The sequence below is a fragment of the Glandiceps talaboti genome, chromosome 11 (genome assembly GCF_964340395.1).
Source record: "Glandiceps talaboti chromosome 11, keGlaTala1.1, whole genome shotgun sequence".
Lineage (NCBI taxonomy): Eukaryota > Metazoa > Hemichordata > Enteropneusta > Spengelidae > Glandiceps > Glandiceps talaboti.
The window spans coordinates 15,540,974-15,558,216 of NC_135559.1; the positions used below are offsets into that span (position 1 = coordinate 15,540,974).

General features: G+C 36.3%; 1 protein-coding gene across 1 annotated transcript; it reads left to right on the forward strand.

Annotated features, from left to right (window-relative positions):
* Positions 1-3,395: 3,395 nt before the first annotated feature.
* On the forward strand, positions 3,396-15,556 carry LOC144442069 (arylsulfatase B-like). The gene is made up of 17 exons (XM_078131339.1): positions 3,396-3,433; positions 5,222-5,333; positions 7,094-7,135; positions 7,578-7,695; positions 8,149-8,200; positions 8,588-8,691; positions 9,260-9,363; positions 9,737-9,849; positions 10,801-10,902; positions 11,409-11,472; positions 11,627-11,724; positions 12,162-12,295; positions 12,868-12,926; positions 13,539-13,662; positions 13,804-13,883; positions 14,195-14,287; positions 15,375-15,556. The coding sequence occupies exons 2-17, from the start codon at positions 5,237-5,239 to the stop codon at positions 15,554-15,556; spliced, it is 1,566 nt and encodes a 521-aa protein (XP_077987465.1). The 5' UTR covers positions 3,396-3,433; positions 5,222-5,236.
* The last annotated feature ends 1,687 nt before the right edge of the window (positions 15,557-17,243 follow it).

A 17,243-nucleotide genomic window follows, 5' to 3' on the forward strand; every position in this document is an offset into this window, starting at 1 on the left:
CGAATTCTCAAAAGTATCAACTTGTTTCTGAATCTAATTCGGATTGAGCAATAACGTTTCAATGGGGAGGTTGAGAATTCGATTCTACTTAGTGTCGACTTGATTCCGAATCCGATTCGGATAAAGCAAATCATCCTGCCAATGCTATCCATTTATTTCAAATTCTTCAGCGTCGTGTCCAAGAAAACGATATCGCCATGTAGAATATGTGTTCTGAAGGACATTTGCAATGTCGTCGGCAAATAAGTCGGTAAAGTCCCCAAAGGACCAGATGGGCTCATTAAATTGATTGTGGTATCATATACTAGTGTATGACGATCATGCCCAATATGGCCAGAAGTAATGAAATATTATATTGATGTGTACATTTACAAAGCTAGATTAACACCGAAATCATAAAAAAAGTTATTCTCTGCATGACTAATCTCTCAAATTTCCAACATCTGGAGTTAAAATTCAAACGTAATTCAAAAAGAATGCGCTGGTGAACTTGCTAACTTTTCATTCTTTTCTATGTGTAAATCTCTCTGTGAGGTCTCTGTCTCTCCCTCTCTCCCCCCCCACCTCTCTCTCTCTCTCTCTCTCTCTCTCTCTCTCTCTCTCTCTCTCTCTCTCTCTCTCTCTCTCTCACACACACACACACACACACACACACACACACACACACACACAGAAAGACGGTCTGTCGTTTAACTATTAGACAATCTATTCTGACATTCCATCCTTAAGAGAGCCTTTGAACAAAGTTGGACTGACGGACGCTAATTTCGCTCGCTGTTGAGTAATAATGCAGTATTTAACATTCTGTTTATGGGTTTCCTGTAGCGGAATGGATTGAGCTTGGGAATTTCTCCGTGAGCTACTCAAACCCAGAGTGAGTGTTCAACAGACTCGATGAATAGGTTTTATCACTCAGTCGTATCTGAATCACAATGGAGCGTGCAACAAAATCCCCAAAAGTGAAAGCACTTCTCTAGAAAGTGTAGAAAGTATGCTTGTGTTTTGCGTGTATTCGTCTGCATAAAAAGAAACTCGCAGGGAGCAAGTAGCAGTTGTCAGCATGGATGAAAAAACTTTGTTATATATGTAAGGCAAACGTCAGTCGCTTTCCACAAACGTAGTAGCATACATTCAAACATATTGCACTGTACAAAATTCTTTCCTTATCCAATTAAACAGTACGTTGTCAAAGGAATACATAGACTTGCTTAACTCCACAGGCTTTGAAAATCATGTAAACACACACACACACACACACACACACACACACACACACACACAACACTTGTGTGAAATGACAACAGCATGAGTTAGTGATTGTGAAAGAGTCTGGTGAACGAGTAGTGCCCAGCGCCCCTGGGGATCGGAGAAAATGGGAAAATATAAACAGTTGAGGACGCTTTCCTTTAAGAAACTACAATTGAATAACAAACTCAAAACAATAGAGGAATATGCGACTTACAAATCCCCCAAGGGACTGGTACCAGTCTAAGGAATACATACAGTGTAAAATATTTCAATAACGCTCACTCACCTGTACATCAGACGAAATGTTCAATCTGAAGGACTTTGTACCGACGCGTCATGTGTAATTAACCATCGTAAACAGATCTTGTACACCAAGTTTGAAAAATACACATTTAAAAGTATCATCTAGAGCAATGATTGTCCTTGCTCACGTGCACGCAAAAGCTATTGGCATTCCATTTCATTAGATTGATTCAATTCAATTGTACCGGTGTCGGGAGTCGGTCGAGCCGAATGGTAGTATTTACGATGTATCATAAAAAGTTTTAATTTCCATCGCCGCATATGAAAACATCATGGTCTCTACAACGTTGTATCTACCTGTATGTTTATCCATTCCTGTCATGATTATTTTATGATATACACTCTACAAAATTGTGGAAGTCGATATTGTTCTTTTGCAGTACCATATTTCTTTCGCGATTTGTCTTCACTTTTGTTTGTTATAATTATGCTAGTCCATTTCTAAAGTTTCAATGTTATCAATGTTTCCAATCCAAGTTCAACCTTCTTGACATACTCTAGTCTCACCTGATGGACTATCAAGAATATGGTCAAAAAATATGTTATTTGACGCTATCAGGGAATGCTGTCAGCGAAGGTAGACAGGCATGACTGACCAACCATTTGTTAATCATTGTGGAATCAGTAATCAATTAATGCTAATAATCCTCAAATGGAGAGTGGTGTTGCTAATCCATCCATCCATCCACTCACTGGTCACTATATCAAAATCTGGGACAATACTTTCATTTGTTTCTTATAGCCATTATATTTATTATTAAAGAAATTACTCGCCTAATTACCTTCTCTGACTTTACTGCCCACATTGATAAATTTATTTAAGCAGATAGGTAATTATGCCCATTTACAAACTTTGTAGATTTCACACGTCTCTTTTTACTTTTCACTTATTAAATAATCATGTTGCTCATGATACAGACCTTGATATAGATAAAGTCCCCAATTCATATCCTACCGGTTTTGCTACTCATGACATAGTTGACATACCTAAAGTTAACCTGACACAAAACAAAAGCAGTATTAAATATGCACGTACTCATCAATGGAACTCCCTACAGAGCCACCTTAAACACATAGCTCATAGAGACAGTTTCAAAACAACTTGAACAGTTCACCTGAACAATTTTCGTAGGAAACAGGTGTATATATTTCTTTAACTTGGTATCAATTTTATATCAAATGTTCTCCGACATGTATTTATTATGTTAATCATTATTAATATCATATCATATTAGTCTATTTATTACGACTACTAGTACTGTTGATATCTCCTTTCTTCTCTTTCAATTTTGCACAGTTACAGACGTGTACTTTTTTCTTGAATATTTATTTCGCCAGGGTCTCAGAATCGACTAGTTCAGCTCTATCTATTTCTGTGATCCTCACCTGGTGTATTATCCCGATAACCTCTTTGAAATGTTCATATTTTGATACGTTTTGTATCTGGTGAATAAATCAATTCAATTCAGTTCAGTTCAGATCAATCAATCAATTCAATGTGGTACCTGTAAGCCAATCAAGTAAAAGTAAATCACGTGGTTTCTTTCTAGTCACCAATTGGTTGATCATCCCATACCAAAGGTTAGTAGTGGCATACGACGTGGCATCATTTAGCCAGTCAAATAGGGATATATCATGTGATTTGCTTCTATTAATACGTGATTGGTGAAACTGCTGTGTAGTTTCGGCGTTTCAATGGTGACAGGGGGTGCATATCTCGATATCTTTAATGTTATTTGATTACGTAGATGTCTGATTGGTTGAAAGAAGAAATACCATCCGGTCATTTTGGGTTGAATTTCTATATATGTGGTGTCCGTCAAGAGATAATTTCATACCGTCTCCAGTGGAGCAGAGAAACTCAGTTCTAACAGCTTTCTAGGTGAGTATAGATTATTTTCTGTTTGCTGCTTTTCACCCTCGGGAGCTGATTAGATGTGTGAAATGCTAGAATCAGGCTGTGGGTGGACGTATCGACTAGCGACAGCGTCAACAAAAAGGAACTTTAATAAGCCTATACCTGTTGCAATACTAAAAGTGTAAGGTTCCTCTATCTATCTATCTATCTATCTATCTATCTATCTATCTATCTATCTATCTATCTATCTATCTATCTATCTATCTATCTATCTATCTATCTATTTATCTATCTATCTATCTATCTATCTATCTATCTATCTATCTATCTATCTATCTATCTATCTATCTATCTATCTATCTATCTATCTATCTATCTATCTATCTATCTATCGATCTATCTATCTATAGATCTATCTATCTATAGATCTATCTATCTATAGATCTATAGATCTATCTATCTATCTATCTATCTATCTATCTATCTATCTATAGATCTATAGATCTATCTATCTATCTATCTATCTATCTATCTATCTATCCATCCATCCATCTATCCATCTATCTGTGTCTGTCTGTCTGTCTGTCTGTCTGTCTGTCTGTCTGTCTGTCTGTCTGTCCGTCTGTCCGTCCGTCCGTCCGTCCGTCCGTCCGTCCGTCCGTCTGTCTGTCTGCCTAACAGTATTGTCTATCTATCTATCTATCTATCTATCTATCTGTCTGTCTGTCTGTCTGTCTGTCTGTCTGTCTGTCTGTCTGTCTGTCTGTCTGTCTGTCTGTCTGTCTGTCTGTCTGTCTGTCTGTCTGTCTGTCTGTCTGTCTGTCTGTCTGTCTATCTGACTCTCTCTGTCCATCCATCCATCCATTCATCCATTAAACCATGAAGGTTTGACAAACCAGCTACAAGTTCATCGACAGTTGGCAGTTTAAACACGAACATATTGTCTTCATAAACTTAAAGTCACCTTGATATAATAACTGTGTATACATAGATGCAAGAAAAGATAAAATGCATAAGAAACGATGTGTGGAGTAAAACTGGGACATAAACTTTATTTCGTGATAGCTTTGTTTTGTGACCGCTGTATCATGTCAGAATTCAGGGGTCCTTAATTTGGCGTAAATTATTATTCTTCATCACAAATCCAAGCGCAGTAATTACAAATTCATGACAGTAGGGCGAATTAAAAAACAGCTTGCGTTTTTACCTTTAAACAAAGGATACAGTGGTTTCTAGTATCTTGAAATGTGTGAACTGATAAAAAACTGGAACATAGACTTTTGTTTCATGACTGCTCTGTGTTCGGCCTCACGGACTCACTCAAAACCGGAGCCAGATGAATCAGATGCTTACGGCTGTTCTGAGTCAAAAACCAAGTCACGAATTCTCAAAGATTCGTTAGCCATCAAATTTAAACATTCGACGCTTTGGTCATTACAATAATTAAATTACAATTAGACACTAAAATAACAATAGTGAGGAACATAAAATAACTTGAATCACGTCTCTAGTCCTACGAGGCAGTATTTATTGTCTTTAAACCTATTGGGATAAACGATAGTCCTTTCTTTAACTAAGTGTTTGGTGACATCCATGTGTCATGTCTGAATTCAGGGGGCCTTAATTTGGCGTCAAATCACAAATTCATGACAGTAGGGTAAGTTTACAAAAATTTTAGGTGTTTACCTTCAAGCAAAGGACAAATTGGTTCTTAGTATCTTAAAATGTATGACGTTTCTGTGTCAATCATTAGTTTATAAATATATAATACACTAGAATTAACTTTAATCCTTGTTACTCATTTTGTTTCAGATTGTGAAAAAGAAAATGAAGTTCATACTTACAATCTGGTTATTAGTTCTATTTATCCACGTGTCGTACTCCAGCTCCAGCTCCAAATCCGACTCCGACTCCCAGGAAGATGGTAGGTGTTGTTGTGAAGACCGTTTATTACATTCTGAACATTGGTCTGCGCAGCCTATCTGCGCATGTTTACCGTGCAATTTGTTGATATTCCAGTGCAATCCCACATAGGTCTCGATATACATAGAATTTTGAGAGTTTGAATATTTGAAAACAACATGACAGACTTCATTATTTAATAATAAACTTAAGACTGTTGAAAATGGAAATTCCGGTAAATTTCATGCAGAATAGCAATATTTTTACCGATTGATAACAAAATGCATCATGACTTTCCCAAGTGACATTTTACCGACGCAAAGAACGATACGTAAAGTGAAATGAAAAACAAGTTTACAAAAAACAATGAACAGGAAATTAAACGAGGTAATGTCAGGAAGATATATGGCCCATTTTGCCAATTAGTTGGTATGTCATTGTAGAAATTAAAATCTCTAGCTGATGAACGATGACTAAAACCGAATTATCCAAAAATCAAAATTGCTTGGAAATTGTGATTGTCATTTTACTTTAGCAGTGACAATTCAGAATGTTGACAAAATTCGTGAGTTATCATGCATGTTGTAAACTTTAACATGGTGTGTTTTGATCATATTTTATTTTCATACGGTCGAAAAACTAGCCCCCCAAAAACTGCAATAATCGACAGTACGTTAATTGCGCTATAAATAAATAACACAAAGAAATATATGTTCTTGAATATCCTTGCATTGACAGATATTACGTTGCAAGGATTCATCGATATAGAATTTAACAACAAATCGAATAATATATAAGACATGCTTAAGCCGTGTGTTTTTCTTAGCCCAGGCCCTTTGACCACATATATGTTTTATTTGAGAAAGGCGTGTATCTTTTGCAAAGATTTGCTTTGAAAAATTAAAATTGAAAACATAAATTCATTTGGAAAGTAATGTGATAGCATGTGTAACCAAACAGTGCCAGCTATGTTGCATGTGAAGTAGTAGTAACATTTCGGGAATATTTTATTTATTGGATATAAATTTGAATGTTCTCGTTCAATAAATTTTACATTTTCATATCAGAATGTTTTACTAAAAGACTGTATGATAGAAAAAGTACTGTACAATTTCAGTAATACAATCGGATTATTTACTTGTATTTTCTTGTTCATTTGCTCATATTTTCCAAGTCAAAGTCAAACAACATTGCTAGCTGTTGTTAAGTCCCAGGTCTGAACTGAACTCTAATTTTCAATCCCGGATCAGTATCTCCACATTTTCCTACGTGTATTAAGCGAACATTTTCTCAAACGCAGTCACAAAAGGGCAACCATTTTCAAAAAACAGAGTGGCAGTAGTCTAATGTTAGGAGATAAAAATGTGTAACACTCACTACAATGGCAGTTTGGAAGGCGCATTATGAAGTCTGTCAGCGTGTTACATGGTCAAAGTCATCCAGTATAATTAGTGGCATATTAATATGCAAATTAGGCCTTTAATACATTCGATGGGTTGGATGAATTGAATTGATGTCACGTTTGAAGCTATAGATAGTAGATATAGATTTGTGTGATATCTGGATACTGTAGAGTATATTTGTTGTTTTAAATTTTCAATCCCTCCAGAAATGCAATCACGTAATTCAACTTCGTTTCACTTCCTAAACAGTAAGCCATATAAGATTTCAAATCTGGTTTCTATGGGCTACGAAATAACAATTCACCAAATTTGCAACTAGCAATTGTCTTTCTAGAATGGACACGCGTTTATTGTACGTGTTTTTTTATATCTCTCTTAGAAAAGAAGCCACATATCGTATTCTTTTTATCGGACAATTCAGGTAAGAAATATTTCATTGATATGACATTGATTGGAGGCTAACGTTATGGTTAAATGTCGGGCTCTGTAACATATAAATTACAATTGTGAATTCATGTAAGTTGTTTACTCTAAGACTTGTCAGGCTTATCAAATAGCAAAGTTTTGATACATTTATTCCGTTGCGTGCATAATGAATTCAAACTACACATTGCAGAATTACCTTGCATTACATGCGTAGTAATCTGGTTGTATGAATACCTTATGATTTTTCATTGTTAAGAAACTGTTACTGTTTGAAAACGGTATGGCAGAGATCATCGAATGCCAATTTTCTCCAGAACAATTCCAGTTAAAAGTAGATGTTTATGTTTCCATTTTCTACTCACATCAAGAATGACTTCGACTTAAAACAACTACATGTGACATTTGCAAAATGCTGATAAAAACATTTTTTCTCCCAGGCTGGAGTGATGTCTCTTGGAACGATGAAACGGGTGTTATGCAAACACCTAATATGGAAGCATTGGCCAGAAGTGGAGTCATTTTAAACCAAACATACGTTCAGCCAATCTGCACACCGTAAGTAAAGTAACCCATAGTTAATTTATTAACATAGAGCCCTTAATATTGGAAACATTTTATAAATGACAGGAGTAAAGAATATCATTGAAATTTAGTGTTATTGTTAACTTCCTTAACGATTACAGCATTGTCTTTCGGATGTTTTATTGACAATAACATAAATATGTAGGCCAAAGGATTTGCTTCTATTTTATTTGCTATTTCATTCACTATGTATTTTCAAAGTGAAGCGATCTCGACAGATTGTTTGCTTCTACATATAAATATTTCCCGCCTAAATGTAAAGTGATATATTTCACGTTTACTGTGCATATAATTATAGACAAATGTCACCCATCAACATCGATATGTCTACATTAAGTAATTTAATTATAATCGTTATGTAAAAGAATGTAACAAACATGTACAATTTAGAATAATATAGTTCCATATTTAACTTACATTCTACAGAACAAGAGCCGCCTTCACTACTGGTAGATACCCATATAAATTGGGACTTGGGGTAGGTAGAATTTGACTACACTATGTTTTCACAACCTAAGCACTTTGTCAAACAGATTTTACGATGAGAGTATGTATGTATGTATGTATGTATGTATGTATGTATGTATGTATGTATGTATGTATGTGTGTGTGTGTGTATGTATGTATGTATGTATGTATGTATGTATGTATGTATGTATGTACCTACGTACGTGTGTATGTATGTATGTATGGTAGTATGTATATGTATGGTATGTAGTAGTGTATGCCCCTGTCTGGCAAGTACATTTGCCCCTCACACAACTTGCAAGTGCAACTTACAACATGACCAACCATTTACAATTTATTATTTATATTTATTGTTGACAATTTTAGTAATCAGCGAATTTCTTTGTAATATTTGTAGCATGGTATGATTCTGCCACCTCAAGCAAGTTACCTGAGACCGAATGAATCCACCGTGGCTGAACAATTGAAACAACGAGGATATGCTACACATATTGTAGGAAAGTAAGTATGTAAACTGCATTAGTGGCTACACACAAATAAAGTTAAGATACTGGTAGTCATTGCTCTGAACCATGCTAACGTTGTATGCTGTGAGTGAGTGTGTGTGTGTGTGTGTGTGTGTGTGTGTGTATGTGTGTGTGTGTGTCTGTCTGTCTGTCTGTCTGTCTGTCTGTCTGTCTGTCTGTCTGTCTGTCTGTCTCCTTTTTCGGTTGTCTCTATTGTAGTTGTCATGTTCCCTGTTTATAAAGCAAAAGTTACTTTCCACTCCTTAAATCGAAATAGACAAAAGAATAAAGGTTTAGCTTCAATATTTAAAACATTTTTATTTGTACGTTTTAAGTGAAGTTCCCTCTGTGGTGTGAATCAAGCACTTTTTCGAGATAAAAGACTGGTGCGATTTTAGCTGCAGTTACGGAGAGCATAGACTGAATGAATTGTTTATTTAGATTATTTGTCACATCTTTAACATGTTTACACTGTACAGTTTCTAAGGCAAAGTATATTATTTGAATGTCTTTTATCGTCTGTGACAACGAAACTGTATTAATCCCACTGTTTCCATTATCAGATGGCATCTTGGAGCTTGTCGTTGGGAAGTTACTCCAACATTCCGCGGTTTTGACACTCATTATGGTCCCCTAAATGGATACATTGACTACTACACTCATGACGGTAATCTTTGTTTTATTTTAAAGCGTTCAGCATATCGCTTTTAATTTTTTGAATTTGTTAAAGATCTGTTATCGGAAAGCAAATTACTCGTCAGTTTATTTCTTATCGACTAGCAGCGAACACAATCGCAGTGTGGTTAACATAAGCTTCTTGGTGATTGCAGTTCAACTTAAAGATTGTCTTGTTAGGAATATTTGCCTTATATGGAGCATTTAATTCATTGGCGTACTTGCCTTATGGAGTAGTCGCCATGGCCTGGTTACATGTCTTATATGGAGTATTGCTTTACTGATATTTGCCATATAAGGAGTGGTCGCTTTATATGGCGTAGTTGTCTTGAGAAGCTGCTATAAGTCCATGTGATTATTTTCAGTATCTGTGAGTCATGCCGAGGCAAGACTGTTCGGTGAAGACCCAGGTGAGGTTGCTCTGGATTTCCGTGATAACACCGGTGTCGTGTCTGATAAAGTAGGAACTCATGCTAGTGTAAGTATCAATACTGATTGTGTTGCAGTTTAGCCTGTCGATTAGGTATTGTTTTGGATTGAGTTTTTTGAACCCCCTATCCCCGGTCTATCTTCCTTTCATTCTATTGACATTACAGATTTACGACTATTACAGTGTGAAGTTGCACATGTTGTATCGCTCAACTTCCTCCAGATATGACACTTCTCTAGAGGCATCTAAAGACGCATCCTTATTTCGTATCAGGCCAATGTTTTACAAGTGAGCTTTCCTTTTCAAGTTGATAATATGCAAAAAGATGGGCTTTAGAGTAAAGAACATAATGTAGTGTGAATTGTAATTCAAGACGTGACCTCACAATAGTTTAAGTAGATCCTTTGGCATTGGTTTATCTAGTGTTAAGCAATTACCTAAGCTTGTTGTGGTGTATCAAACACAATATGTGGTTATAATTAGGAGGGTATTTAATCACGACAATATTACGAATACAACATGATATACTAATTGCTTAACAGAATGAACACGGCTCAAATTCAGGACAAAATGGCATTTGATTTAACGGACGGTATAGGAAAATATGCTTAACACAAGTTCTGTTTGAGATTCCAATAAGTCGTACACCGACTTTTCATTTTATGTACGTACACACCTCAATCTGCTTTATGTAGTTTAATGATAGCCCCTCTCGAGGAAGTCCAATGTACAGACTTCGCAAGAAGAACGAGATATCTACCAACCAACAAAAATAGCACGAAACCCCCATACATTGAAAATACATTTACAACTATTGCACAAGTAGGAATTGTAACATTATAATTATCCACAGCAAACTAATGTGGCTATTATTAGTTTTGTCATAAATGTTGTTATATTAGGTTACGTTTGTAAAAGCAGAAAGAACATCTCATTGCATAAAAATAATAACAACAGTAAAATGTCTATAACAACAGTAACAAATGTCGTATTCTACAGGACCTGCTCCGAGAGAGGGCGATAGACATCATTAAAAGTCACGATCAAGACACACCAATGTTCCTCTTTATGGCAAATCTGCTGCCACATTTCCCATTCCAGGTGAGTACGATGCCCTGTTATACTTACATATATGTGTTATACTTATATACACTGCATTATCATTGCAGTTCAATGTTTTACAAATAAACTTATCATCAAGTCGAATATAGTGAGCTATTGTATTCCTTAGTATGCACTGGTATAGAGAAAACAACGATAAACGGACATCGACCGGAACGAAAAGCCAAACTTTTCTGACAGGCTTGACGAAAATGATCTCGTCTCGATTGCATGCATCACTTGTTCACTTAATATTAATGTTACATTTGACAATCATTACTTCATAGAATGTGTTTTGGTATTCATCTTGTTGTCAACTATCACTGTCTCACACAATCTCTTAGATTATAATATGTCGTGTCGTGATTGAAACGGGGCTTTTGTTACCTCAAGAGATGAGATATTTGATATTCGTTTTACAAGTAACCAAAATTCTTAGTAGTCATTTTAAAAGGAAATTAATGTCGTATATAAGCACATAATTGAATATTTTTACTTTGTTTCAGGCCCCTGAACGGTTTCTAGCGATGTATAACGAGACTGCAATACCTGGTCTCAGAGAATATCGTGGTAAGTATGTAATTGTTAAAAAAGTGTTCATGAAATCGTTCTAAGAGAACATCATTGTCATAGAAATACTTGACGTAAACCTCCAAACTGTTAAATGGCTATTCTCTCGAATCGCTTAAGAATACATTTATCATATTTATCTTCTCTCTTCAAGCTATGGTATCCATGCTTGATGACATGATAGGACAAATAGTTCAGGCTCTAAAAGAACGAGGAATGTGGGAGGACACATTAATTGTATATCTGGCTGACGTAAGTACACTAGCCTGGCTCAAGATTTGCACCTATTGTTTTTCGACATGTATAACTATAAAACGTAAATGCATCTTGTTAAATTTCGATGAAAAGCACTGCAAAGTACTTTGCATTGATTTGAAGTAATGTGTTGTGCTTCTGGAATGACGCTATACACAGCGAGTGCCATCAGCGTAGTTCCCTTACTTCATTAAAAATTAAAAGCCAACCCTAGTCCAATAAGTTGATAGGTAGCTGGCAGTTTGGGATTAACCCTTCTATGGGCTAAGGACTAACACTACTGAAAGTGCAGGAATTCGTTATGATTAGAATTATATATACAACTTTTCTTCTGTGTTCCGTTCTACTCATAAATTTCCTAGTTTATTGCTTTAAGAGTATGTGGATTGTCTGGCTAACAGATGAATAGTTAACGTCATATTTCTATTTTTCAGAATGGCGGTCCTTTCTTTTTTGGTTCTCAATGGCCACTGCGTGGCGCTGTTCAGACTTTATTTGAAGGTGGTATACGATCACCAGGATTTGTTCATGGCAAAATGTTGAAAAAGACCGGATACGTAAACAACGAGTAAGATTTCATTTTAATCTGTCGATATGTAAATGTTTTGTAATGATAAGAATACAATGTAGATAAGGTTTCGAAAATTCACAATATGAAATGAAAAAAATAAAAAGTGCCTTTTTTGCGACTTTGATATTTGGATGTCTTGTTATCATGTATTTTCATTTACCAAATTTAGATTGTGTCAAGAATTTGAGTCGTGTACATTCAGCTTCAAATTAAGATGCTTCACAACACTACGAGAGATTACATACTGTGGGCAAAATTCAAGTGTCTTGTATGCTGACATTTATTATGATGTACTCCGAATTGCATGTTATATAAACGTTATACACATTCAACTGTTTCTAACGTATCGAGTTCATGTATGTGCAGTCTGTTTTCCTCTGCATCCGGGGGTATGAGACACCTTACTTCCTTCGTGTATATCTATACACTTATGTAAGCTACATGTATTTCTGTCAGGAAAGGGGGTTGGTCAAAGAGTCTGACGACAGTACTTGATAATATCTTAAACTGCCTAATCATGGCCGCTATGTATGACTAATAGAATCAATTTTATTTGGTTTCTTCTTTAGACTGATCCACATCTCTGATTTATTCCCAACATTTATAAACTTGGCTGGTGGTAACATTGGTAAGTTTCACAGTACAAGATCTTATCCGCTGAACAGGTGGTATTGAAATGTTTCATACATTTTTTCCTTCAGTAAGGAGGGATATATATTAGGGGGGGGGGGTATATGTGTATGTGTGTGTGTGTGTATCACCATTTTCAAAAAACGGCAGGCTTAATTCAAACGAAATTTGATACACAGTCATGTTCTGTATGGTAATGGCAAAAACTGATTAGCTTTTTGTAAACATTTCATGAATATTAATGAGCAATTTACGTAATTAATGGTTTTCGGTAATTTATTACACATTAGCTTGGTAAATCATCACTTTTAAAGACATTCTAATGTAGTAAAGAGTTGTCCACAGTAACTAAGTGACAAACATTTACTAATCGGTGATACTAAATTGTTTGTGTGAAATAAAAGTTTTAGCTGATGATGATGATGGGAGGTTGATTATAATATGGTTCACCATTGGGTACATTTTCTGCTTATGTAAGTCACTGAACGTAGAAGACTATCATAATTGAAACAAATTGTCTGTTAGGAATTTAAACAACCATGCCGCTTTCTTCCCAACATTCCACTTTTGTATACATGTGGTATTTTATTTTCTTGATATCTTTCCACAGATCCAGGATTGCAGTTGGATGGAATGGATGTATGGGAGACATTATCAGAGGGGAAACCATCTCCCAGAAAAGGAGCTATACTTCATTATGACCACCATCCAGTTAGTACTGGGTTGGCCGTAAGGTAATTTGATCCCACGAAATCATATGGTCAATATATCGATGTATTCATGTTACATTCTCCATATTCCAAATCTGGACTCAAGTTCATTTCCCCTGATAATTAAAGCACCTAACTTAACCCCTCAATTATTGTGTTTTACAGACTGGGTGATTATAAACTTATTGATGGCCGATATGATGCACTTAGGAATGTAACTTTCCGCCTTGATAATCTACCAACAGGTAATTTTGTTTTCTTTTTCAGGCCAATATTATCTTGACAATATTTCATCCAGTACAACAACAAGTCATTAACAATGCCAATGCTATAATTTCAATTGGGATTATTTGTATTTTGCAAATCTTATTCTTTATGGTTTACTTCTTTATGGTTTACTTCAAATTTGAATTTCGTTATTTTGCAATTTACTTTGTTTCTAAATTTTTTCCTTGGTTTTCTATGTGCTCTCCCGTCCTTGTTGCTATAGTATTACAAACTAACACCCTGTTTGAAAAAAAAATCATAAGAATGTGATGTATTCTTTTACTTGTAGACCGTTGGTTTCATAAACCAGAAATAGTCAACCCCGATATACCAAATATACCCCCTGCACCTAAAGAGGTGACCTATCTTTTCAATGTCATAGGTAAGTGTAGTCTAACAATATCTAAGACGATAACCCAATTTTCATCATAACATTTTTAAAAAAAAATGTTTTTGTGCTGGGAATTCCTCCCAGCGATTTTCTGTTATGTAGACAAATACAAACAAAGACACACACAAATGCTACAGAGATCCATTGGGGTTTGGGACTACGTGACAGGGCTATGTTGCACGCTCTATATCACGTTGCTGTGGGACTGTCAACGCTTTCCCAGTCAGTCCACAAGCTATCCCAGAGTCACCCAGGCCCAGCATACATAGCACCAGCGGGCTCCGTGTGAGTAATCGTCCCCGACTTTTCGAGTCATTACTCCAGGAGTCCCCCCAAATTCGCACTTGTCTTGTGAGTGAGACATGGCTGAGTGATACAGCCTACCCATCGAGTCTGTAGAACACTCACCCTGGGTTTTGGGTCGGTCCAGTGGGATTCGAACCCGTGACCTCCCGACTGCTACTCCAGTTCGCTAACCACTACACTATAGGGAGCCGGTATTTTCATTAACATACATATAGCCTAATTACCCAAAGTCATTAATTATGCAAATGACTCATTAAAACTACAAGCTATATTATCAACCTTTATAAGACACATGCACTTTGTTATCATGAATGTATGTACAAAATTATATTGAAGCGTGCATTACCGAAAATGATAAATTGAGCATACTGGTCATTAATATTCATAGTATATTTCACCAAAACCTAATCAATTCTAGCTGTTACCCTAGTGAACATGTATATCAGATGTCGTTTAAATTGAGCCTGATTTTTGAGTACATGATGACCCAGAAAAAGAGACAGACAGACAGACAGACAGACAGACAGACAGACAGACAGACAGAGATATAGACACAGACACAGACTTTTCATCCCTGAATTATAACCTTCCCTTACGGAAGGTAAACATCGTAAGATCTTAAGATTGTCATCGTGGTCTGAGACTGACGATAAAAGTATATTGTCGATTTAAACATAGTCTATGATAAGCAAGGGTACATACTTACAGAATGTGAGTATTTGTTATTTGTTAATACCAACAAATGCAGTATATATTGTTTTCCCCCTTTCAGATGACCCTCGTGAAACTAACGACCTATCTGCAGCAATGCCTGACAAAGTGGAAGAACTACGTCAGTACGCTTATCATGAGACTGCTGGGGCTCCAGACCCATTTTATCCAGATAGAACACCCGAGCTTGCTGACCCTAACTCGGAAGCCAACGGAGGAATATGGACTCCAAATTGGTGTTGAATTACTAAGAACTCAACACTGTAGAAACTTGTATTTGACAACAATTGCTGTGACACAATTCGTGAATCTAAATTTATGTTATAGTGTTGTCTACTTTTACTGCGAGAGATAAATGCTCATTCGTTGTAATTGTAAATTAGGAATATAGTATGAATTAAAAGAAAGCATGATAAATAGATTACATGGTGTGTTGTTTATCATTTAGATTGAGTTTACTAGTTTACTGGACCTGTTACTCTTAGCACACTGCACTCACCCAGCACTAGATCATGTAACTAAATGCAAGGGTCACTGACGTATAACATGGATATAACATATTGTATCGTTCCAAATATCAACTTACCAAAGTATACCACACAGTCAAACAATCGTATAAAACCACGTTTTTCACGATGATTCCCTCCAATAGCCAAACCACATATAATATACAAGTGGACGAATCATACATGAAGCATTGCTCAGCAAATATAAGGGACCCTTACCGACCAACGGTCTCTGTCCATCATAGTCTATCTGTCTGTCTGTCTGTCTGCCTACCTACCTGCCTACCTGCCTGCCTGTCTGTCTGTCTGTCTGTCTGTCTGTCTGTCTGCCTGTCTATTTGATTGTTGAACTGCCTACGATCTGTCTGTCCCAGTGTCTGTCTCCGACTCTCTTTGCCTCCCTGTGTGTGTGTGTGTGTGTATGTGTGTCTGTTTGTCGTTTTGTCTGTCTGACTGTCTGTCTTTGTCCATCTGTCTCTGTTGAACGGCCTACATCCATAATAACATTTTAGGCCAATCTGTCTAGGAATTATGTAGATTTTAGGTGTTTTTTATACCAAAAATCCTATGCGATCATTTTGATTTTTAACAATTTCCCATCTGCACGCCCTATCTATTGTCCCCACAAAATATCATGGCAATCCATCTCGCGGCTGTAGATTATAAGTCGTTTACACCCAACACACACACACACACACACACACACACACACACACACACACACACACACACACACACACACACACTCACACTCACACTCACACTCACACACACACACACACACACACACATATATATATATATATATATATATACACACATACACACACACACACAAGCATTTTGTGATGCTTATAGCACTACAAGTATTCAGTTATGCTAAATGTCTAAGACATTAGTAAAACCCAATAGATCGTATTATAGACTGCTTGTCTTTAATACTGTATTCTACTACGTTAAATATGGATAGTCGCAGGGTTTGCTGTATAAGAATTTACTGTTAACTACATTTTCTCTTTCTCTCTGTCTCTGCCTATCTGTCTCTGTCTCTGTCTCTGTCTCTCCTCTCTGTCTCTGTCTCTGTCTCTCTGTCTCTCTCTCTGTCTCTCTCTGTTGAGGTCTAGTCTAGGATCTGGTTCCGGTAAATAAAGTCTGATATCAGCTAAACTAAATGTTTTATCATTGTTATTATAAACTGACACATAAGAAACTCGATCAATTAAACCATGATCAATGGTTAATGGTTTTTCTAGCATTTCAACATAATCCCGTGGTAAATCAAAAGTATAGAACGTAGCAGCTCTGTTGCTATACGCAAAACCAAATGGTATATGATATTTTGATACTTTATATTCTTCGATTGTATCATCCACATCATTTAAATCTGCTAAATTGTTAGTATGTTCGTGCGATTGAACTGCCGC